This window comes from Ctenopharyngodon idella, chromosome 12, assembly GCF_019924925.1.
Source record: "Ctenopharyngodon idella isolate HZGC_01 chromosome 12, HZGC01, whole genome shotgun sequence".
Lineage (NCBI taxonomy): Eukaryota > Metazoa > Chordata > Actinopteri > Cypriniformes > Xenocyprididae > Ctenopharyngodon > Ctenopharyngodon idella.
In genome coordinates, this window is record NC_067231.1 from 22,631,003 (window position 1) to 22,654,353 (window position 23,351).

At 40.5% G+C, this 23,351-nt stretch overlaps 1 protein-coding gene across 8 annotated transcripts in view; it reads right to left on the bottom strand.

The window, feature by feature from the left end:
- The window catches only part of bahcc1b (BAH domain and coiled-coil containing 1b), a 111,380-nt gene that overhangs the window by 7,481 nt on the left and 80,548 nt on the right, over positions 1-23,351 (bottom strand). For 5 of the 8 annotated variants that reach the window (XM_051914275.1, XM_051914274.1, XM_051914273.1 and 2 more), the window contains 13 exons: positions 22,414-23,211; positions 16,665-16,822; positions 14,651-14,787; positions 14,191-14,298; positions 6,485-6,608; positions 5,616-5,853; positions 5,320-5,514; positions 3,561-3,725; positions 3,203-3,435; positions 3,036-3,113; positions 1,516-1,666; positions 1,276-1,393; positions 923-998 (listed from right to left, as the gene is read on the bottom strand). In XM_051914275.1, coding sequence (XP_051770235.1) covers positions 923-998; positions 1,276-1,393; positions 1,516-1,666; positions 3,036-3,113; positions 3,203-3,435; positions 3,561-3,725; positions 5,320-5,514; positions 5,616-5,853; positions 6,485-6,608; positions 14,191-14,298; positions 14,651-14,787; positions 16,665-16,822; positions 22,414-23,211 — 2,579 coding nt within the window. The remainder of the gene's footprint in view (positions 1-922; positions 999-1,275; positions 1,394-1,515; positions 1,667-3,035; positions 3,114-3,202; positions 3,436-3,560; positions 3,726-5,319; positions 5,515-5,615; positions 5,854-6,484; positions 6,609-14,190; positions 14,299-14,650; positions 14,788-16,664; positions 16,823-22,413; positions 23,212-23,351) is intronic. The other 3 variants (XM_051914277.1, XM_051914276.1, XM_051914280.1) reach the window with 3 other exon arrangements.

The window sequence follows — 23,351 nt, forward strand, 5'->3', positions numbered from 1 at the left end:
TGAATTTGAGAGTTGCATAGAGCATGCTCATTAATACGTCTTTGAGGGAGACTGGGGACGGGTGGGTAGAGCTTGCGATAGGCAGTCCCTAGGCAGCGAGACACTTTTTTTTCTCCAGCCCATGATACTGAGAGAGATGAATGAGAGAAGTAACGCATGTAATGTATTCAAATGAATGCATGCTGACAAAGAGCTGTTGGTTTACGGTGTGTAATCAGCTCCCTTTTTCCCCGTCGGCTTAGATAAACTATGCGTGTAAGTGCAACCCGCAGTTCATCCCCAAAGATGTTCCTAAATAAGATAAATAAATAAAAAAGGGATAAAACATGGTTTTCTGTACGTCCTCCTGAGGGGCCACGCAGAACTAATAAGGAACAGTTATATACAGTCACAATGTGAAACTGTATATGCAGGAATGTAGTGGACTGCTGGACCACATTAGGAGCAGCTAAGCCAAAAGTACTTCTTAAAAAAACCAACCAGGCTATATTAGTGATGTAAGAGTTCCGAAGGTTGTCAACCTTCCTCTATCACAACCAGATGCTGAAATGTTCCTTTACTGATGAATTTGTGCTCAATGAGATAAGAAATAAAAGACGCAAATGTAAAAGAATGCCTAAAGTTGGATTGGAGTCCTTCACACACTGATCATAGCAGTTTACACGCTTCGTGGATAAGTAACTGCCTATCGGAGCACACTCACACAACCCCAGATGGTATGTTCCTAACTGCTTTAGCAGAGAAAGTCAGAGCTGGGATGGATCCAGCCTTGAGCTGATGGGGCTCTGGGGGGAGAACAAGGGGTCTGTGAGAGCCTGTGAGGGTGGCCTGAAGGGCTGGTTCAGCCCGAAGCCTGTATGGGAAGATGGAGAGAGTCTTTGGGGGAATGAGTCCCCTGAAGAAGCTTTTTAAAGGGTCTCACCGCTTCCTGAAGCAGCTGCTCCAGAGAGTAGATCCTCGGCCTGTTTCCACGCTCTCCCTCAACAACAACACTGTAGCTGAAGAGACAAAAATTCTGAACTGTAATTTTCCATCTATTCATTTATTTATCTGTCTACCTATCTATACATTGTTCAATCCATCTATCTATCGATCTGTCGTTCATTCATTCGTCCCATCCATACCTATACATCATCTATCCATCCATCCATCCATCCATCCATCCATCCATTTATCTGCAACACTCCATTAATCCATCCATCCATATCTAACTATCCATCCATCCATCCATCCATGCATGTTTTTTATGTTGAAAACACAGGGTTGTTATCTTACATATCAGGCAGGTCCAGTGTATGTACATAGGCAGCGTACAGTAACTCGTCCTCTTTTGAGATTAACACTTTCAGCCCATCCTTCAGGATTTCTTTGGTGAGAATGCAGTTGGGCAGGGCTGGTTTTGACAAAGACAGATTAAAGTGAGAGCTCATCCTCCTTTCACCACATGCACACCTTCTTGACATGCACAGAGTTGCGTGTGAATGTAACAGCATTATCTGTTTGTATATTTCTTACCTGGCAACGCAATGCCCATCGGCTCTGGTTCCTCCTCCTCGTCCTCTTCATCTTCCTCTCCTTCTGAGAAGCTGCTGTCGTCATCCATCCGGAACCCCTCATCGGCAGCAAAGCTCTCCAGCAAACGACTGACTGCTCGCCCCTTAGCCTGCTAACAGTCACAAAATGGCATGTGAGTCTCACACACATACTCACACACTCCTAATGGCCCCGGAGAGAGTGATTCAGGGCTCCAACATTCGTTCAAACTCCCATACAAATATATCATAACCTCTCGCACCTTAACAGGTCCATTCTTGTGCACAGCCCTTGGTACTTAACATTGCTCAAAAAAGCTGTCATATATTAATGTGATGGAGGTTTCGTCACTTGGGGTGATGCTGTTCGGTTCTCATTTTACAAGTGTGTCTCTAGGGCGAGGCCCAGGTGAAGAATGATGCGTGTCTTTGTTCTCTATCGCGCTCTTTGAGCAAAGCGGGAATTCTCCCCGCCCTCTGATTAGGCAGGCAAAGTCCCCTCGCATGCCTCACTGATGACCTCACAAAGTGCCGACAGTGACAGCCTTGACACCTATGGTGTAAATCTTTTCAAAACTATTGACTGTTTTATTTAGACAATGCATGATTCAGCCCGTGAATTAGCAGGCGGATCCCATCTTATCTTTATTGTGAGTAGATTTACGAGAGCCCCTGACAGGACAAACCACATGAGAATTGCATAATCCTTCTCGGAGGGATGACTTTTTATGGGTGCCAAGAGGGCAAGGCAGATAGATCTAGGCCACTTGGGGCTAATTCGCTATGTGGCGCTGCAGCCTCACTAGATCACACCAACGTTCAGCACAACTCTTATAAATGAGCTCAAAAGCTCCTAGAATTGCTGGTCACCAGCATACATTTTATTTTGGAAGCAACCATAGCCGCGTTTCCACCGCAGGAACTTTCCCCAGGAACTAGGTACTTTGGGGTGGTACTCGGTGTGATCCGACCGCAGGAACCAGGTTTTAAATGAAGTTCCAGGTAAAAATTTCCCCCTCAGAAAGTACCTGCTCACGAGGCAGTACTTTTTCAAAGTTCTGGAACTTTCGGAGGTGGGTTTTTGGATGCTGAACATGATGATTGATGAGTTCACACAGCATTTTGATTGGTTGACTCCATGCAGCATTTTATTTCAACCACCATTTTTAAAAGTCTGTTGCAGTGTGTGCAGTAAGAGTTGTTTGCTATTCGAACCAACAATGGAGTTTAAAAAATATGACCAATGGGCCGACGACGAGTTTCAGGCTTTATTAAACTTATATGCGGAGGACGAAATCCAGCTGGAACTGGAAAGTCGCGCGCAGTCCTATGTCACCGGACTTAATCTTCAAGGTACTTTAGACCACGATGGAAGCGCAGACAGCAACAGGTCTGGGGGAAAAAAGTTCCTGGGACAAATTGTTCCGGGTAATTTTAGTGGAAAAGCGGCTCATGTTAGTCGTCTAATATCCATGAAAACTGAGAAGAGGAACCATTCCATACCTGCTTGTTTCTGATTCGTCTACTCCAAGTGATGTCATCATACTGAGACGACAGTGCTTCTAACCAACAGCTTTTCCTCTGAAAAAACCATACGGGATATGTTAGCACTGTTAGAGCCTTGTTTGTAGCTAGTTTACCAAAGAAATCCAACAAAACATAACTAATACCTTGCCAAGAAGCACTGCGCTTTTCCTGGTGGTGATTTCTCGTGCAGTAGGTGAGGTCTTGAGGACCCTAGTGTGGTCAAAGGTGTTCTCTCTTGACCCCTCTCTCCATCTGGGGCCTGTCAATTTTCTTTCCTCCAGTTCTGAGTGGTTATGGTCAGCACTGACCAGGGCTGACCTACAGGGGGCCTTCCTTCTCTTCACCTCTTCTTTAGTGATGGACACATTCATAGACCCTGGAGGGAAGACAAAAAAAAAATGATAATAAAAATTAAGAGTGACAGTGAAAGATGAGTGTTTGTGAACTAAGGTGATATCCATCAATCCCTGCTGTCTAATTAAACAAGGATGTAACATTTACCGAATCCCTGTCTTTCTGTTTTGTTCTTGGCTTTCTGATTGGCCTCAAGCTTCACGATGGAGCATTGTGAAGGACGGCCGACTCCAGACAGTTGCTCTTTAGATGATAGATTCTTGATGCCCTCTGCCCCTTCCTCGCTGTCGTAGATGCTGTCATCTTCCTCCTCTGTGAAAATGATGGATCGATTGAATGCATTGACATCTTGACTGGACTACAGTTCACAGCGGGCATCTGAATCGGTCATGGTGAATGCAGCCTGACGATTCCTCTCACTGTATGATTTGTTCGATATTTAGCAAAGTTCATGAAATGGGTGCCAACTGTGGCTGTAACTGTCAACGTTCACAGGAACTGTGGCAGTCAGAAAAGCCTAGTCACTGACAGGTTTGACCACCAGACCTTTGCTTCCCACAAGTGTTTGTTTTAGTATCTGACTCCTGCTTACAGCCACACATACATTACCATTCCAAGTTTCGAATCATTATAAAACAATGTTTAAAAAAACAAATCTGTTTTTCAAATTTTCTAATGAATTTGGGATATTGCACACAATTTGCTGGATGGAAACACCTGGGTGCAAATAATATGTATGACATTTTCCGAAACTTGAGGTGGATACATTTTTTATTCAGTAAGAATACATTTTAAGTGATTTTTTAAATTTGATAAAAAGAGACACAATGGTTTCCCCACAGTGCTGTTATTAACTAAAACTAAAACTACTTTTAAAAAAAATGAAGCTTAAATAAAATATAAATAATAGATGAAAAACTAAAAAAAACTTGCCTTCGCAACTAACTGAAATAAGTTAAAGTTGAAGTGCTAAAACTACTAAAACTAAAGCTTAAATAAAAATAAATAAAAGCTAATAAAATGACTAAAATTGCAAACATTGCTTCGCCAATACAACAACTTCCATTTCTATTTTGTACCAGTTTCCCTAGAAGTGATGATTTTGCTCTCTTGATATAAATTAAATTCATAACATGGATGGAAACAGCTATTGACACCATATGCATTCAAAGCTGTCAGTTTATTAACATATTCAGATAAAGTTACATCTAATACTTTCTGCTGCACTGTTTTTGTATCATTTTGTATTTTGTACTGTATTTTTGATAACATTTGAATTTCTTACAAAAACATACAAATGTCTTTGTGATTTTCAATTTCAATTTTTGAGCGGAAGCGTACGCACACAAAGTCATACTCGCATACTTGGGTGTCACAGATACGTATTGGCAGATGCCGTCTGTGGGCTATGTGTCTCGCATAGAGCGGAGATGGCACGGTAGCAAGCAGTGTCGGGTGTCAACACAGTGCTGACACACTTGTCACTTACAAGGCACTCGTCAACACTCTCGCAAGCTCGTGAAATGTGAAAAGGATAACTTTCAGGGCAATTAACAGAGCGGCAACAACACCGCCTAGCTCAACTGCAGGCGTAGCTCACATTAGCGTTCATTACTGCCATGATTTCATCTCCACTTTGTTCACTTACAGAGGTGTGTTAGCAGGAAGCCTGGACTAGAACGTGTAGCGGAACTGGGGCGGTGGAGAGAGTGTACCTCTTTTTTCCCTATAGGTGTGGCATTCTGAACACAGCATGATGCAGGGTAGCATTACAGCTCAGGTTTTGCCCAATGCATGCCTGAGGAGGCATCATTAATTCTTTTTAATGGCATGACAGTCGAGCAGGGAAATGAGAGGGTCCGCTGATCGTCATGCCGGGATGCATCTCTCTCGGCCCATAACTCACCTGTGTCACTGTCGGACTTAGAGATGCCCTTCTCGGTAGCTTCTAGCTTGCTATCAATCACAGCCGTATTGCACATCAGCTGCTGAGTCCGAGTTGGCAGGGATGAAGTGCTCAGGATGGCCTTTGACCTCACACCTCTTCTCATCATAGTCCGCTTCCCTTCTGATCCCTGGTGGACTGCTGCCCTACTGCCTGCTGGGATAGAGCAAATGTTCTTCAAATTTCTAAATCATGTACAGTAATCTAAATAAGAACGCAATTAAAAATAATCTTCATCTAGTATATATAATGTTTACCTGTGTCACTGTTCTCTCCAGTTTTGTTACAATGTGTGTGTTCTTCTTTTCCACTGTGCTCTCGGGACAGATGTTCTGTAATAGTGCTCTGTGTATTGGTCTCTCTGTGACACAACAGGTTCACCAGTCTCGATCCACGCTTGGCTTTGGCTTTCTGCTTCAGCTGTGAGCAAGCTTTCTGCTTAAACTTAGTGCTCAGCAGTCTTGGCCTGCCTCTTGGCCTACAGTGAGCCTTCATCTGAAACAAAGAGAGGAAGAAAATTAAACCAAAGTCAGTGTTTGTGTTGCATTTTTATAATGCTTGCAAGGCATTACTGTATTGATGTTCCTCAACCAATTCTCCTCTAAATATTTCATTTTTTTGTCACTGAATAACCGTATACTATTGATGTTTGTCTCTTTCACTTCATTATTATTAATATGATTAAATGTTATTTAATGATGCATTATCTGTTAACCAATAAACAATTTATTTAAAAAAAGTTATAATTTTTCTTACGAAAAGTTTGAAAATCATTTGAATTTTTGGCATTCAAAATCTAACTGACAATGGTGATTTAATTCTGGTATTGTTATACCTAATTGTGATTAGTCTCTTTTGTGATTGGTCAAAAATGTAACCATGTGAGAGGAAAAAACACTAACCAATGGACAGAAAACAGTGTTTAGTGTCATGACAATGACAAAATGGTGACATTTAAAAAAAAAAAAAAACAGTATTTAAAGAAATGTAAAATTCAAGTTTGAAAATCATGTGACTTACACTAAGAATGTTTGGCATTCAAAATCCTACTCACAAAAATGACATAATTGTGATATTTTGCATAAAACCATAACAAAATCCAGTTTAGAAGCGATTAGCTACGAACCTGTGTGCTAGTGAGATGGTGGTAAGGGCTACTGGTCATCCTCCTCTTCTTCCTCTTCCTGTCTCCGCCTCCAGTCAAGTCCTCCACTGTAAGCAGTCCCGGCCCCGCCCCCGCTCCAGCCGACCTGTCCATCACAACAGAGAGGTATTCATGAGGGGAGAGAAGAACGAAGGATGAAAAGGAGAGATCAGAGGCGAGCGGAGGGCTTGCCTTCCCTCTCTGTGGCTCTCTAATGACCTTCTTTTCAGGCTTTGATGAATGGAGAGGCAGGGGCCTGGTTCCCCGCTGCACGCTTGAAAAATTGGGATCTGACGCCAAACCGAGAAATATCTGAGAGAAGTGCTGGTAAAGCAACCTCCCACTCATAATTTTGTTTGTTCTTTTTTCCTCGCTCTCCCTCGTCTCAGTCTCTCCGTCTCTGCTTACTCCTTTTCCATTCTGTGCCAATGGTTTTAGGGCTGTGAATTCCAGCATTACATTAATAAAAAAACCCTTCTCTGTCTTATTACCATATCAATGCATCTGTTCCTGCACAAAGCAGTACAATGCATAGGCCTTCAGGAGGGCAACGAGAGTGAGTGAGTGAATGTGTGTGTGTGTGTGTGTAGCCAACCATCTAGCAGACCTATTACACTGAAATAAGGCTCATACACTCGCTCTGCGGTGATCGGCCTCTCGTTTTGCAGCATGTAAGCAGTGTTTTTACTCCTGAAGCAGACAGCTACTTCAAACCCGCCACAGGCTGCCTTAGTCTATGCTCGGGGTGGGGGGTGGCGGCACAGACATCAGCTGGCCCGTCAGTCACCAGGATGATTGGCAGGTGAGTGTCAGAAGCCTCGTCGGCGTGTGGTTGGTGAATTCCAGCCTCCTTCCTGTGTCCTAGCGACAGCTATAGTCAGTCACTCCCAAAGCGACTCCTAAATTCTGACATGAAGACATTTTTAATTTTTCTTGTTAATCGAGGTGCCACATCACCAACTTGACCCCGTGATTTCTACAATGCTGGATGCTGGACTGTTTCCCAGCATGCACTGCGGCATGCATAAATCAATTACCGCCTCATTGTGCTTAATGTTTACTCCATTTTGTGCAACGGCTTTGTTGTGTTTCCTTAACTTACGGTCAACTTTAAATGGATAGTTCACCCAAAAATGAAAATTCTGTCATCATTTACTCACCCTCAAGTTGTTATAAACCTGTATGAGTTTCTTTCTTCTGCTGAACACAGAAGAAGATATTTTGAAAAATGTCGTAAACCAAACAGTTGCCGGTCCCTATTGACTTCCATAGTATTTTTTTTTTCCATACTATGGAAGGCATCAACTATTTGGTCAACCATATTCTTCAAAATATGTTCTTTTGTGTTCAAAGAAAGAAATTCATACAGGCTTGGAGCAACTTGAGGGTGAGGAAATGATGACAGAATTTTCATTTTTCAATTTTTCCTTTAAATGCATATTTTACGTTAATAATATTAAGGTAATGTATAAAGTATAATGGGACCGTATATGTAAGTTTGAAAACCTTCATTTTTCATTATACAGGAGTCACAAGGTGTCATGTTCCTATTCTGCAGAAATCCTCATTTTAGAATATGGCTCATGGCAAAATCTCCTAATTTAGACATAAGGAGCAAAAAAACAGAATAAAAATGGACCAAATTTGCACCGAGCGTCCCAACTGGGTGGACCGTTTACTTGTGCGACCCACTAATAGTGCAGCTCTGGCCAAACTGATCTGCGCAGAACTGATCTGCACTGCCCACTGGGTTGCACGTGAATAATTTGTCATTAATAATTCATATAATAATAATTGATTAATGAATAATGAAATACTAGATAATTTGTTCAGCTGAATAGCGCAATTTCATCCTACTTTTGGAGCATTTGGCTTTCCATACACCTCATAACTAAATAAAAAGGCTGCATGAAGATGAAGAAGATGCTTTGGCATGCATATGCGAGGGACTAAGCAAAATAAATACATATGATTTTTCAGGATTACCCATTTAGAAGAAGACCTGACTGAAAGGAATACATATGCATATGCATAAAGACATTCGCTTACATAGACACACATTTATATATACTTTCACCGCACAGGGCCAAGCACTGGCTGTGTTGTTTTCCACTCTTCCTTTCAGCTGTCTGAACACTGGCTGTCTGCCCTTTACTCAGGCCGGTGCTGTCAGAAAGAATCAGTGTCCTCACCGCATAGACCCCGGCCCTCATCCTCAATACAAAGAGCCCCTGCTTTAGCTGGAGATGGAGGGAGGATACCCGCAGAGACAGAGAGGCACGGATACATGACTAGGACAGATGGGTGGAAAAACATGGACCACGGTCCAAAACCCTCAGTAGAACAGAAAAATTCTAGTCTACAAACATGTTTGTGTGTTAAGAGTCATTCAGATTTGTAGACAGTAACTTTCTTAAATTGTAAGTTTAGAAATAAAGACAGGGTTCTCTGGACTAATATAACACGAACCACAGTTGTGCACCAAGGTTGAGAGGTGTTAACAGCTTGAACCTTTTTATTTTTTATTTGGTGCCATGTTTCTATTTATTATCAATGTTGAATACAACATTTTTGTGAAAAACGTGATGCATTTTTTCAGAATTATTTGATGAATATAAAGTTTAAAAGAACATTTATTTGAAATAGGAATTTTTTTGTAACAATGTAAAAGTATTTACTGTCGTTTTTGACCAATTTAATGCATAATTTCTAAAAAAAAAAACATACTGACCCCAAGCGTCTGAACGGTAGTGTGTTTATATATATTTATTAAATATCTACATTTATATATAAATAAATACATTTTAAATTGTAATTAAAACTTATCATGGACATTAGTATTACTGTAGACAAATGGAACTTTATAAGATCAAACTAGTGTTGTCAAAAGTACCAACTTCGATACCAAGTCAGTACTGAAATTTTAGAAATGTGATGCTTTGAGCGGATTCGTAAACACCTCTGATTGGCCATTTTGTTCACATGCTAAACATATATGTCTGTGATTGGCTACAGTGATCAACGCATGTGAGTGTTTGAAAGCACACGGAAGTGTTTGAATTTGAAAGTGTTATGAGAGCGTGTGTATCTGTGTAAACGCTCGGCGAAGAGCATCATCGATGTGTATTTACAACCATGTTTTTGAAGCGTTGATCATTGTAGCCAATCACAGACATATCTGATGAGTGTGTGAACACAATCAGAGGTGTTTACGAATCCACTCAACAGCGCTCAAAGCGTCACATTTTTAAAATTTCACAACACTAGATTAAACAAAACCAGAAAAGCCAGAAGTGCACCAAAACATTACTACAGAAAAAGAGAAGCAGCCCAAGATCAAAGTGGGCACAAATGAGAACAACTGATATAGTGAAATGAAAGAAAGAAGAGAGAGGGAGGGTGAGAGAGAGAGAGAGAGCAATCCAGAGGGAGTCAGTCGACCGACCTGAGCTGGATCAATTGACACTAACCTCTATCGACCTGCCACCACATGCGACGTGAACATGCCCATCTACACCCCATTCTCCACATCTGCATCCGATAAATTCATTCGAAAACATCATATGTTCATCCCATTCCAAACAAACTCCTTCAAAACACACCTGGAGATTCATTATTGTTTTTTGGGAGAAGATGCAACAAGCACAACAGACCTGAGCGGAACTGAAGAAAAAATCCTAAAGAACAAAAGCATTACCAAGAGTAAACTGTTCAGCTCTGAACAGAGTAGAGAGAGGGTTGAGTGCACTTCCCTTTCTCCTCCTCGTGGCACAAGTACATCTATCTACAGATGCTCAACTACGAAGTCATTAAGAGCCCTAATAAAGGCTCGGTTTTGTCAAAACAGAACAGTAGCAGGGTGGTATTTTCTCTGGCCGTGTGCATCTCTGATTCGCTTCTGCTGCATTTAAATGCCATAGAGTCTCTAAAACCCCCAAAGCCCGGGAGACCAGGTAACCGTGGAAACCTTATTAGTAACCCGACACCAGGTCCGAGGCAGGGTTCGGTGTGCGGTTGCTTCAGCTTGATGAGGACTGTGGCATGGGCGTCTATTAAAGAGCAGAGCTGACAGCCCCCCGCCCTACTCTCCGCTCTGCCTGTCGCCACCCAAAGGCGACCTTCTGACCTCCTGACCCCGAAAGGCCCCACTAGTCCTTGTGTCAACTCCATGTCACATTCCTGCTGTTGAGAGAGTGTGTGTGCTTGAGCGAGTATGCTGGTAGGAGAATTCACAGTCCTCTAATTACAAACCCCTTCCCCTCAGAGAGGTCAGGATTACACAGTAATGCTATTCAGGGAAGGGCATTGATTAGCAAGACACAATCATCAAGCTGAGAGAGAGAGAGAGAGAGAGAGAGAGAGAGAGGGAGAAAGAGAGAGGAGGAAGACAGCAGAAGAGAGCAGGAGAAAACGGTCATGTGTGTGTGTGAGCGCGTGTTCCTGCCATGGTCCCCTTCACAGTCCAATAATCAAATTCTAGCATTCTCTCTCTGAAAAAGATGCTGAATGTTGCTATTATTTACCATTGAAACCCTCAATCATTCTGGCAAGTGAATATATATCGGCATAAATCCCAGCATAAGAGCACTCTGCTGTTTTCTCATATGCAGGAAATCGTTTGACAACCACAAAGTGGCCAAATAGGTTTTGTTTTTATTTGGAACTGTATATATTTTGTCCATTTAAACCGAACAAACTTGCTTAAAAAGTGTACATATGCTATTTTTCTCCTCCTTAAAATAAACATCACCTTCTTTTGGCATTGTGTTAGCTAAAGCAATAATATTTACATATTTTTAAGTGTCCAAATATATTTTGTGGCCTTTAAAAAAAAAAAAAAGTCTCTAAATATCACCAAGGCTGCATTTATTTGATCAATATAGTAAAAACAGTAATATTGTGAAATATTATAATTTAAAATGTGATTTATTCCTATGACGACAAAGCTGAATTTTATTCCATTACTCCAGTCTTCAGTGTCACATGATCCTTTAGAATATGCTGATTTTGAGTTCAAGAAATATATTATCAAGATTGAAAACAGTAACTTTTTTCAGGAGTCTTTGATTAATATAAAGTATTTATTTGAAATAGAACTCTTTTGTAACATTATAAATGTATTTACTATCACTTTTGACCAACTTAATGTATCCTGGCTGAATAAAACTACTAATTTATTTCAAAAAAAGAAAATATTGTACTGACCTCAAACATTTTAAAAACTGAAATGACCAGACTTAAGCTGTATCCGAATTAGCTCGAAGTACTGCATTTGATGAAGAACAACCATACTGACAATTAAAGTAGGTTCTATAAGTTATAATTTAGCAAAAATATATTCTTAATTAGTATTTTTGTCTAAAATATAAAAAAAAAATCCTTGAACAAGATAAATTCACCTGAGAAGCAACACCGTATAAGATATTAAGACTTGTTTTCAGACAATATCTTTAATAGAAATGTATTTTTTCTCACTGCAATTGAACTGAAAAATGGAATAATATCTTAAGCAGTATTGCATTTTAAGTCAATTTGTTTTAGCATTTTGTATTTGTTTGTTTAAGGGACTTTTATATATATATTTCTGGAAAACAATTCAAAAAAGCATCCATCAAAGGAAACTAAGCATATTCGGACACAGGGTTAGCTGTGGTCTGATCTAAAATCTGTCTGCGCTGGTCTCCAATCCATGCTCTCATGATGCACCATCAACATCCTTAACCTTGTCTAATGACCTCTGACCTCAAACAGATTTGGCCCGATGCCGAAGGATGTTACACTTTTTAGTACACAAATGCATGAGGGGAATGACAGACTAAAAAAAGCCCACATAACCTCAAATCCAATAATCCTGACAAACACTACAATAAATGTTACCATTCAATTGCTCAACAATTCATGTCGTCTGCCATCAAACTGACATAAACCATGATGAGAAAGTCAAACCTTGGCTTCTCTCTGCCATTCTCTCTGGGACTCTAAAAAAAAGCTTTTTATGACTCGGATACATTTTAGTGGCGGGAAGTTGTCATTTGTTTTATTTGGCAGGGGAGCTTTATTAACGACAGGGATAAATGTGAGCTGGGTATAGCATGTGTAATTAAGCTCTAGCTCCTGCTTTTCATTAGCACGCTGCTAATCAACCAGGCTAGTAATAAAATGGGAGTTTTGTTAATCAGGTAAGGTAAACTTGATTTGACCGAGTTTATCAAAACGTCTAAGTCCTGGCGTAAACAGAGGTGTATCTCATGGGAGAATGCTCATCCATCAGAGTGATAACTTAAAGCCCTGACTTTGTGCAGGCAATTGGTCTCCGCGCTTTATCAAATTAATATCGCAGACGCGTCATCGGTTAGAAGGGAGTCGCAACACTTGTAGATAATCAATGGAAGTTGTAAATATGATTAATGACGGCTCTTTGCACTGATTAAGCACTTAGTCTGCCTTGTATGAACTGATAGGAGCCTTCTAGACTTATTTACATACACGCACTCAAAAGAGTCGCATTGCACACGCACGTACAAAATGAGTTCACAAACATAATCTTTCAAAACATCTCCTATCTAGACTGTTATTAATGCATGTGAAGCATTTGGCTACAGGTAAGGAATTGTTTCCTGAGCTAGGCTTAATATTGGTGGCAGTAAAGCTCTAATTTAATCTCGACTCTCTCGCTCTAGAAACTGTGAAAGAGAATTTTCATTATTACTATATGAGAGCTGCAGAAGAATAACACTTTATTTGCTGCTCTGCAGAATTATACGATTCTAAACACACACACAACGTATACATCTATACTTGTGAGAACCTCCCATATACTTATATAGCACTTAAAGGGTTAGTTCACCCAAAAATGAAAATTCTGTTATTAATTATTCACCCTCATGTCATTCCAAACCTGTATGACCTTCGTTCATCTTCAGAACACAAATTAAGATATTTTTGATGAAATCCGAGAGCTATCTGACTCGTCCATAGACAGCAATTTAACCACCACTTTCAAGGTCCAGAAAGGTACTAAAGATATCATTATTAAGGATATTGTTGAATAAAGTTGTATTTTTGTTTTGTTTTTGCGCACAAAAAGTATTCTTATCGCTTTATAAAATTAAGGTTTAACCACTGCAGTCACATGGACTATTTTAACGATGTCTTTAGTACCTTTCTGGACCTTGAAGGTGGTGGTTAAAAGTCATATTCCTCTCGGATTTCATTAAAAATATCTTAATTTGTGTTCTGAAGATGAACGAAGGTCTTACGGGTGTGGAACGACATGAGGGTGAGTTATTAATGACAGAATTTTCATTTTTTGGTGAACTAACCCTTTAAATATAGCTAATTATAACTAGATTGTGAACTAGATTGTTAGCCTCATAACAGTATTCACTAAGCAAATGCTTAAAGTCTGGAGTAGCAACAGATCTTTTCTTCCATATTATGATGAGTGTAATGAATTATCGAAAAGGAAAAGATGTAAGGTGGTCTAAGTCTAAGGTTTTTTTTAGCCATTTTATCGTCCGCCAGTGGAAAATTGCAAGTCCGACTGCTTAAAAATATAACAGCATAGTTTGAGGTACCAGTAAATTTAAATAAAACACAATCTGGCCCATTTATGAACCTTTCTTCTAGCAAGTCAGAAATGTGTCCCTCACAAATACATGGAAACAAGTATGAAAGAAAACACTCACTTGACTTTTTTAGGGGCATCTGTAGGGATAGGGGGTGCCGATGTGGACTTGCGCTTGCGTGGCCTTCCGGGTCCTCGACGAGCTGGACTGCGTGAGGTCTCTTCTTTCCTGTAAACACACAAACACGCACACACACACAGCCTGTCAATCACTCTAATTCACACTAATGATGTTGAATGAAACGAAACACTAAGCCATCCTAATTGTGAGAGTGGACTAGAGGAAAGACTTAAGCACAGCTCAGGCTTATGCAAAGAGGGCTCAGCACACGCTGGGTGGTCTCAGTAGAGCGTTGCGAGGGGACAGAGAAAGAGCTAGAGAAAGACTGAGTGTGCGTGCTGGGGGATCGAAGAGAGTTCGATCTCTCCGTGCATGTGTGTAAATGGGTTTTGAAAGGTGTGCGGAGTGCATTTATATGTGGAGGGTGTGTATTTGTGAAAGTGGTCTGTGGTTCACTCACTGGTGGTCATGTTTTCTCTGTAGCTTGGCCAGCTCCCTCTGTTTTTCCTTGTAGCGTCTCTGCAGTTCTGCCAGCCGCACACGCATCGCTAGCTCCTCCCGGTCGAGCGTTTCCATGGTACCCTTAACAGGACACACCTACACAATGGAATAATCTCCAGTGAGTTTATAGTAAAAATGCCTTTCAACGTTGTGCTGTACTGTATCACTGTTTTTCTTCCACAGAACGCAAATGGAGATATTTTGAATAACGTTCACAATGCTCTTTTCCATACAGTGAAAAAATATAGTGATGGTTCTCCAAAAAGGACTACAAAGCACCATAAAAATATCATAAAAGTCTCATGCGCTACATTTCAGGTCTTTTAAAACCATACAATAGATTTCTGTGAGGAACAAACTGAAATTTTAGACATTAATAACTAAAAAACTTTTCCTTTTTTGTAGTTATTTGAATTGCAAGTAGGGCTGAATGATTTGGGGAAATAATCTAATTGTGATTGCAATTTAAAATGTGATTTTTTAAAGGATAGGTCACTTCAGAATTCAAATTTCCTGATAATTTACTCACCCCCATGTCATCCAAGATGTTTATGTCTTTCTTTCTTCAGTCGAAAAGAAATTAAGGTTTTTGAGGAAAACATTCAAGGATTAAACTCCATATAGTGGACTTCAATGGCTACCAGTGGGTTGAAGGTCCAAACTGCAGTTTCAATGCAGCTTCAAAGGGCTCTACACGATCCCAGCTGAGGTATAAGGGTCTTATCTAGCGAAACGATATGTCATTTTCTAAAGAAAATAAAAATTATATACTTTTTAACCACAAATGCTCATCTTGCACTAGCTCTGTGTTGCGCCAAGCATTATGTAATCACATTGGATCACGCGTGACGTAGGCTGAAGTACCAAGCAAGTGTTTACTAAATCAAACGGCTTTTACAAAAAAAGGTAAAACAATGATGTCAGATGATTTTGAATTTGGAGGAGAAAATGAGATGGAGTTTTTCGCCCTACCTCGGTACTTCCGTGTACGTCAAGCGTGAACTTTCCAACATGATTACGTACTGCGTGGCGCATCGCAGAGCAGTGCAAAACCAGCATTTGTGGTTTAAAAAGTATGTCATTTTTTTTTTTTTTAGTTTGTTTTGCCAGATAAGACCCTTATTCCTCATCTGGGATCGTGTAGAGCCCTTTGAAGCTGCATTTAAACTACAATTTGGACATTCAACCTGTTGGTTGTCCAGCCGTTGAAGTCCACTATATGGAGAAAATCCTGGAATGTTTTCCTCAAAAACCTTAATTTCTTTTCGACTGAAGAAAGAAAGATAAACATCTTGGATGACATGGGGGTGAGTAAATTATCAGGAAATTTTAATTCTGAAGTGAACTAATCCTTTAAAACCCCAGGTTTGCTGTGCTTGTTTGTAGAGCTGCAGAAGTTTTGCCAAACATTTTGTTATTATAAATCAATATGACTATAAAATAATAATTATTATTATTCAAGCTTTTATTTTGGCAGAAAATCGCAGGGAGCCCCTAAAGTTTCTCTTTTGCTATCAACAGCTGGTTTATAAATGCTTCTCGTTGCAAGTTTGAGAAGATGGTGCACGTTGCATTTCCAAATGTATGTTTAAGTGACTCATAGTGCTTGGAATGATGGAGTTCATGTGGACACAGTGCCGCACTTCACTCTGAAATGTGCAGCGCATTATATTTAATTAAATCTTTGTGATTTGATAATTGCACACAGCCATATCACGATTTCAGTTTTATTTAAATTAATGTGCAGCCCTAACTGCAAGCGTTACGAGATTAGGCATCATGTGTTTTTAAGCAAAAATTTGAATATGCAAAAGTATGAGTAATAAGATTTAAAAGCTACAGTTGAAGGAAAGATTTTCCTTCAATAACAATTTTTTATTTTTGAATGAAGTTTTTGTTACAGGAGTGCAACTGCTGACTTTAGTCTAAACAATGAACAAACAAGCAAATGTAAATGAATGAGTCACATGTACCGGTTCAGGCCGTGGTGTCCACTTGCACTTCCTGCGCAGACTGAGGATTCTGCGGAGGGGTGGGGTTGAGTCTACTGGTATGGGTGGGGCGAGCTCCAAGGCCCGGGCGGCAGCTAGGGTTGCCAAACTTTGGAGGTCAAAGGTCAACATGTCGTCCTCTGCACAAAATGAGAAGAAATAAAGAGATAAAAGGAGACATTACATTATCTGATCTGATATTACAATGACAGAGAAGAGAAAGATACAGAAAGACATATGTCTAGGGAAGGGGTGTCCAATCCTGTTCTTGGAAGGCCAACTTCCTGCAGAGTAATAATAATCCTGAAGACCTTGATTAGCTGGTTCAGATGTATTAAATGAGATTTGGAGAACAATTATTAAAGGAATAGTTCACACAAAAATGAAAATTCTGTCATCATTTACTCACCTTCAATTCATTCCAGACCTGTTTGACATTCTTTTGCCAAAAACAAAAGATATTTTGAAGAATGTTGTTTTCACTGAACAAATAAAAAAAGATTAAAAAAAAAAAAAAAAATCTTCTTTTGTGTTCCACAGAAAAAACGTCATGCGGGTGAGTAAATGATGACAGAATGTTCATTTTTGGGTGATCAACTCATTTAATCGATTAGTCATCATTGTTGTCTGAGATGCATCAAGATGTGGTCACATGTTTTCTGACCCTAATGTTGTGAACCCTGTTTACATGTGTATTAAATGGGAATCATTTGAGACAGATGTTAATGCCATGTGTAAACCAAGGCCTCTGTCTCTCCATGTATATTCAAAAGTGACCTAGCAAAACAGACATCCAGCCTGTCCCAGTAGATGCAAGCATAAAAAACCTGTGAAGAAGCAAAAATAAAAAGAGAGTGGAAGAGAGAGAGAGAGCGAGAAAGAGGAAAGCCTCAAACGGTACAAAGCCGCCTCTAAGCACGCCGCTGTTTCCTGACAGCACTTTGTGCTTTCAGAGGCTGAATGAGCAATGATGATAGCTATTAACCAGAGAGCTTATCTCTGTACATGAGGCTTAGATGCCAGGAGCCATGTTACAGAGCGAAAGAGAGAGAGGGGGGGGGGGGGGGGGGGGGGGGGGGGAGAGAGAGAGAGAGAGAGAGATGAAGAAGGGCGAATTCTCAACATTTATCACTGTCATTAGGGCAGGCCACATGCTCAGTCTCCACTCAGCCAATGAGGCTTGAATATTCATGACAGCCAAAGCTGGCTTGGGGATACTGAGAAGACTGCATGAGTGTGTATGTGTGAGCGTCTGTGTCTGTGTTAGCGGGCATCCACAGCTCGCTATTCTGTTGCGTCACTGCAAGGCAGGGGCACAGTATGAGATCGGCGAGGAGAGAGACTGAATAAGGGGGGAAAGAGAGAGGGAGGGAGCAAGGGAGGGGAGACAGGCAATAAGAAGTAAAGTGTTTATTGAGCTATCTATTTATTCGCAAACATCCCCTCATTACTAACATGGAAAGAATCCAATTTTCTCCTCCGAGGGGAAATGCACGGTGCACAAGCAGACCTGCGCGCAGAGGGCAGAGAGCAGGAGGAGATCAAAACTAAACGAGAGGACAGGAGAAGAGGGTGGTGAAAACTGTAAATCTCACCAAAAATGTCAGATCACATTGCTTTTTGTATTAAAAAATAAAGCCTGTTTTAAAGAATATTAGCTTAGGCGTCTTGAGATAAGATAATTTTAAAGGGTTAAATTTCTTTTAACTTAAACACAAGGTGCTCATAACACAAAATGCTGAAAATAGCAAGATGTTGCAACAGTCAAAAGAAAGACTTGGTTGAACAGTCCCTTAAGATTTTTTTTTTCATGGCAATGAAGCACATTTTCCCCACAAAATCTCAGCGTCACAATGTTTCACATTGTGTTTCCCCATTATTCTCACTGGTGATTCTCATTATAAATGGTGATATATGGTAATGAAAAATACATCATGGAAGCATTTCTTTAATTTATATGGATTTAATACTTTACATACTGAATAAATACTGTACAATTTATAATAATAATAAAATGCAATTCTTAGCATTACAAATAACTGGGGAAATTTTTTTTTATAAAAAAATATATAAAAAATAGGCTTAATTTTATATTTAAATAAGTATATATAAAATGCAAATATTTTTAATTTCCCATAATTTTCAAAATGTCCTGTACAGTAAGTACATTGAATTACTACTTTAAATACTGAATAAACACTTTACAATTTATAATAATAATACATTTAAGCTTTACAGTAATGAGAATTGGGTTGGGAAATGTTCTTAATCGTAATAGAAAAAATGTAAAATGTTAAAGTAGTATATAGATTAGTGCTGTCAAACAATTAATCGCGATTAATCGCATCCAAAATAAAAGTTTGTTTTTACATAATATATATGCGTGTACTGTGTATATTTATTATAAATACACACACATGCATGTATATATTTAAGAAATATTTCCATGTATATATATTTATATAATTTATATTATATATAAACATAAATATTTTATATAAATATAACACGTTTTTCTTAAATATATACATGCATGTGTGTGTATTTAAATATACATAAATATTCACAGTACATACATATATATTATGTAAAACCAACTTTTATTTTGAATGCGATTAATCACGATTAATCGTTTGACAGCACTAATGTGATCTGGACATGTTCTTGACACATTCTGTGAGATTTGTCTAAAAAGGGAAGAGGAGAGGAGAGAGAAAAGTGAACGACAAGTTGTACAGGCTTTAAAAGAATTATAGCTGCATGAAGGAAATCTCTCAGCTGAAACGTAAAGTGAGAGAGACAAGTGAACAGAAAGAAAAAAGAATGAAATACAAGACGAAGAAGACTGGATTATGGGGGTCTAGGAGGGTCTTTGGTTTCCCACCTGGCTGAAATCATTGTGCCACTTTTAGCCCTGTGGTGGTCTTTTTGAAATCGATGCCCATCGCCCTGCCGTAATGAAACCGATGGGGACCAGAGCCATGGAACGGCACATGGATAGAGTGATAGAATGAAAGCAAGACGTATACGAGAGGGATGGAAGAACTGAGGCCAAAAAAAGAAATGAAAATGAGAGAGAGAAGGAGAAAAGACAGATAACGCTCTCTGAGAGCATTTAGCCTAGAGATCTGTGGAAAAAAAACTGTGATATCACTGACCAATCAATAACAACTACCAACAATACTTCAAAGAACCTCTCAAAATCTATATAATTTTATCACACGTTATTTGTCCGTACTTCACAATACCCATAACACCGCAAGGAATGTTAGCAGAGCGCCAGAGACGTCTGCCATAGATAAGGATGCTTGAAATCAAATCGGTAAATCACTGAAGAGTAAACCCAATCGCATATGAAATCTTTAGCCGGCGAGAGACTGTGTCCTGACAGCCTGAGCGGCTGCCTCACCTCCAGTTCTTTAATAATTCAGCGGCGGGCGTGTTTATTGATGACTTCTTCCCCACTGCAAAGAGCTTCATCATATTCTCTTATTAGTCCCTTTAGTGCAGCTTGCTTAGACAAGAATTACACAGCAGATTACATTCCTGTTTTAATATGGGCAGAAAACGCACACACACACAAACAGCTAAAACGATGCACAGCGCCAAATGCGGTTAGAATTTTTTTCCTGAGCAGTGTGAGAGTTGGGGATTTCTCAGCTGCTAGAGGATGCTGGCGTAAATAAAAACATCCTTTGGCAGGGAGACCCTAAACGGTCCCTGGAAAAGCAACAAGCCTTTAAAACAGCGCTCACAACAATGGGGCCTAATTAGCCGACAAAAACGCCGTCGTCCTGAGAGGGAAAAGATCAGCTGTTTTTACTATTTCATCAACTTCGCACTGTGGGACTCGGAGAGCTGTGGGAAAGCGCCGGGGCTTTTTTCCATCTAAAATGAGGCTTATAAAAGTGATCAAACAGGTTTGAGGAGCAGGGGCAGGGGAGCCGTCCCTCAGGATGAGTGAGTGGACACAGTCCAATCCGGCGGACCCGGGGGGAACTAGCTATCATTAGAGCTGCCTTTTAAGACAGGCTAAAGCCCTTTAAAAACACGGCCCCCTCCTCACCGCTCCGTCTTAGTCTCTCCCACAGGAAGTGCTGAACCCCAAAAGACGGGGGAGCATTTGATCTGTAGGCAGGAAAAGAAGGCAGGAGTGTGAGCTAGTGCGCAGTTGAGTGAGCGAGTGTGTGTGTGGGTTACTATGAAAGTGGAAAGCTGGACGGTCAGCTGAGAGTTAGTTTGTGTGTGTATTTCGGTGTGTCTCAGCACGTATTGTCGGGATGGTGGTATTGGGGGGGGGCTTTGTTATCTTTCCTTCACACAAAGCCTGGAGATCTGGCTGGGCTGAAAACCCTATTTTTTGCACCTCTTTTTGTGAGGAGAGAAAAAAACAACAAAATGAAAGCCTCCGTTGTGGTCTTCCCCTGCTGCCTGTATCACAGCGCTACAAGACCACTCATGCAAATCACTGATGAGGAATTAAATCATGTGTGTGACTGGGCATGCTTTCTATTGTGATAAGAAAAAACAGAACGGCCATTTCTCTGGCTTTTTAACTACCTTTTGTAAACCTGTTGGTGCTGTAAATGTTACAAGATGGACAGTCTTCTGAAACTGTGGGAGTTGATGTGGTGATGGTGTACATTGCGAAGGATGTAACCAAATGATATCGGGGTGCGAATAAATAAGGACTCTCCAAACATAAAACTTAAAAGTACTCGTAAGTACATACTTAAAAGTTCTTTGTTAGATGCAAGTATATTTCAACACATTTCAATAGTCCAAGTTCAACGAGGAGAGGAACTAGCACAGATAATAGTGGAAGATTTCTCAACAGCCTTTATTTAGAGGCTGCTTTCGATTTACATCATCAGTTTCATCGACAGCTTTTTGTGTTTTTTTTTTTTTGCTGTTTCTGAACACATTTTAATAGTCACAAAAGTTAGCAAGCAAACTGTTAAGCCTACCAGCTTAGCATAGCAAGTCAGCATGCAATTAAAATTCACCCTACCTATTTATTAAATGCATTTTAGTGATCTTATAGCGAATGATTCATCCTTGCATATATTTCATTTTTTGCATATGTGTAATTTTTAACGAAAGTGTCATAACTTGATCTTCTGGCTTCTCTCTGGTGACGTATGCCGACTTCTCCAATCATTTCGTCTGCTTAAGCCCCACCTTTTTCTCACAATCGACTGCAAGCTCGCACTCAGATCTGCCTCCATCATTTTAAAAACCAATAGATATAAGTCCCCGTCCTACATTTCACTTGGATTGTACATCACAATACAGAAGGAAAGATCTGTCACTACTTCTGTTACATCGCAATTTTAAATCTCTTTTGATTAGCTAGAACATGACATCACAATGACACACTATGTTTTAGGTATTAAAAACAGCTACCACAGGAAAAGAATCTTGCACAACAGCAGTAAATAGATGTTGACGAACAGAAATTATTTGCCTGTTAGCAACTGTTGACCATTCAAGCACTTTTTGTTCTTTTATAAAAGAATTTCCATAGGTATGTTTCATCTCATTCATGAACCTCAATGTTGCAAGCCAAAACCCTATAAAAATTCCTTTGCAAAAGCTGAATCCCCTGAAAACTGTACATTTTGCACACAGAATGAAAGCAGAGTAAGAATTTCAAATCTGCCATTAAAAACCCCAACTCATCGACTGGTAATCTGAATATTGGGGGGCACATGTGTATGTTCATCCTTACCTCCATTCTCTCCTGTGTTGTTGCTCTGCTGTTGGGATCGCTCCAGCTCTGCCAGTTCACTCAGTAACTCTATGCCATAATTAGGGGCTACTGCGTTCCCAGACACAGGTACAGGGGCCGTCATACGGGCATCTCGTGTGGCACACAGTGCTGCTGCGATGAGTAGCTCCAGGCTCCAAATGCAGCTCCCAGGGTACTGATTGCCCAGGGCAGAGGGCACCGGGCAGGGGGAGAAAGGTGGCGAGGGTGAGTCAGTGGGTGCACTCGCGCACTCATCCTCAGCGGCCCTCTCTGGTTCGTGCTCGGTAGGTTCCACAGATTGTGAATCCTGGGTGGTGGTCATGGAAATCTGGACAGTGTCTTGTAGCTCCTCATCCTCCTTCTTGTTGTCTTCAGCTGGTGCTGGACTCTCCATTCCACTAGTCTGGCTATTGGGGATCATGGTTGCCCCGTCCGGATGGGCGTCCGCTACTGTAGAGTCAGTAACGGGGCAAAGGGAAGTTTGCGAGAGAGTGGCATCCACCTGTCCTTCATCCACCTGTCCGTCTGCTTCTACCACTCCACCCTCCTCCGCTACATCCTCTACTTCCTGGGATATTCTAGCAGGAGAGCCAACACCAGTGTGGCAAACAGGCTCCTCCCCTTTGGGAGAAAGGGGGTGGGGCTGAGGCGCAGGTTCTGCAGGTTCCGCTTGCTCCGCCTCCAAGTCGGCATGCTCAGCCAATTGGACTTCTTGAGGGGAGGGGCCACCCTTGTAACCCATGGCGATGGCGGGGTAAGTGTAGCCAGGAGGGAGATCTACAGGAAAAAATGGGAATAAAACTGATTGAGTGTTTCCATAAACACTGATGTTAGTTTGGGCTCCTCAACCTTGTTTGAAGTCACTCTATTACAAGCATAAAGATTTAACTGCTCCTGAAACACACTTCAGCGCACAG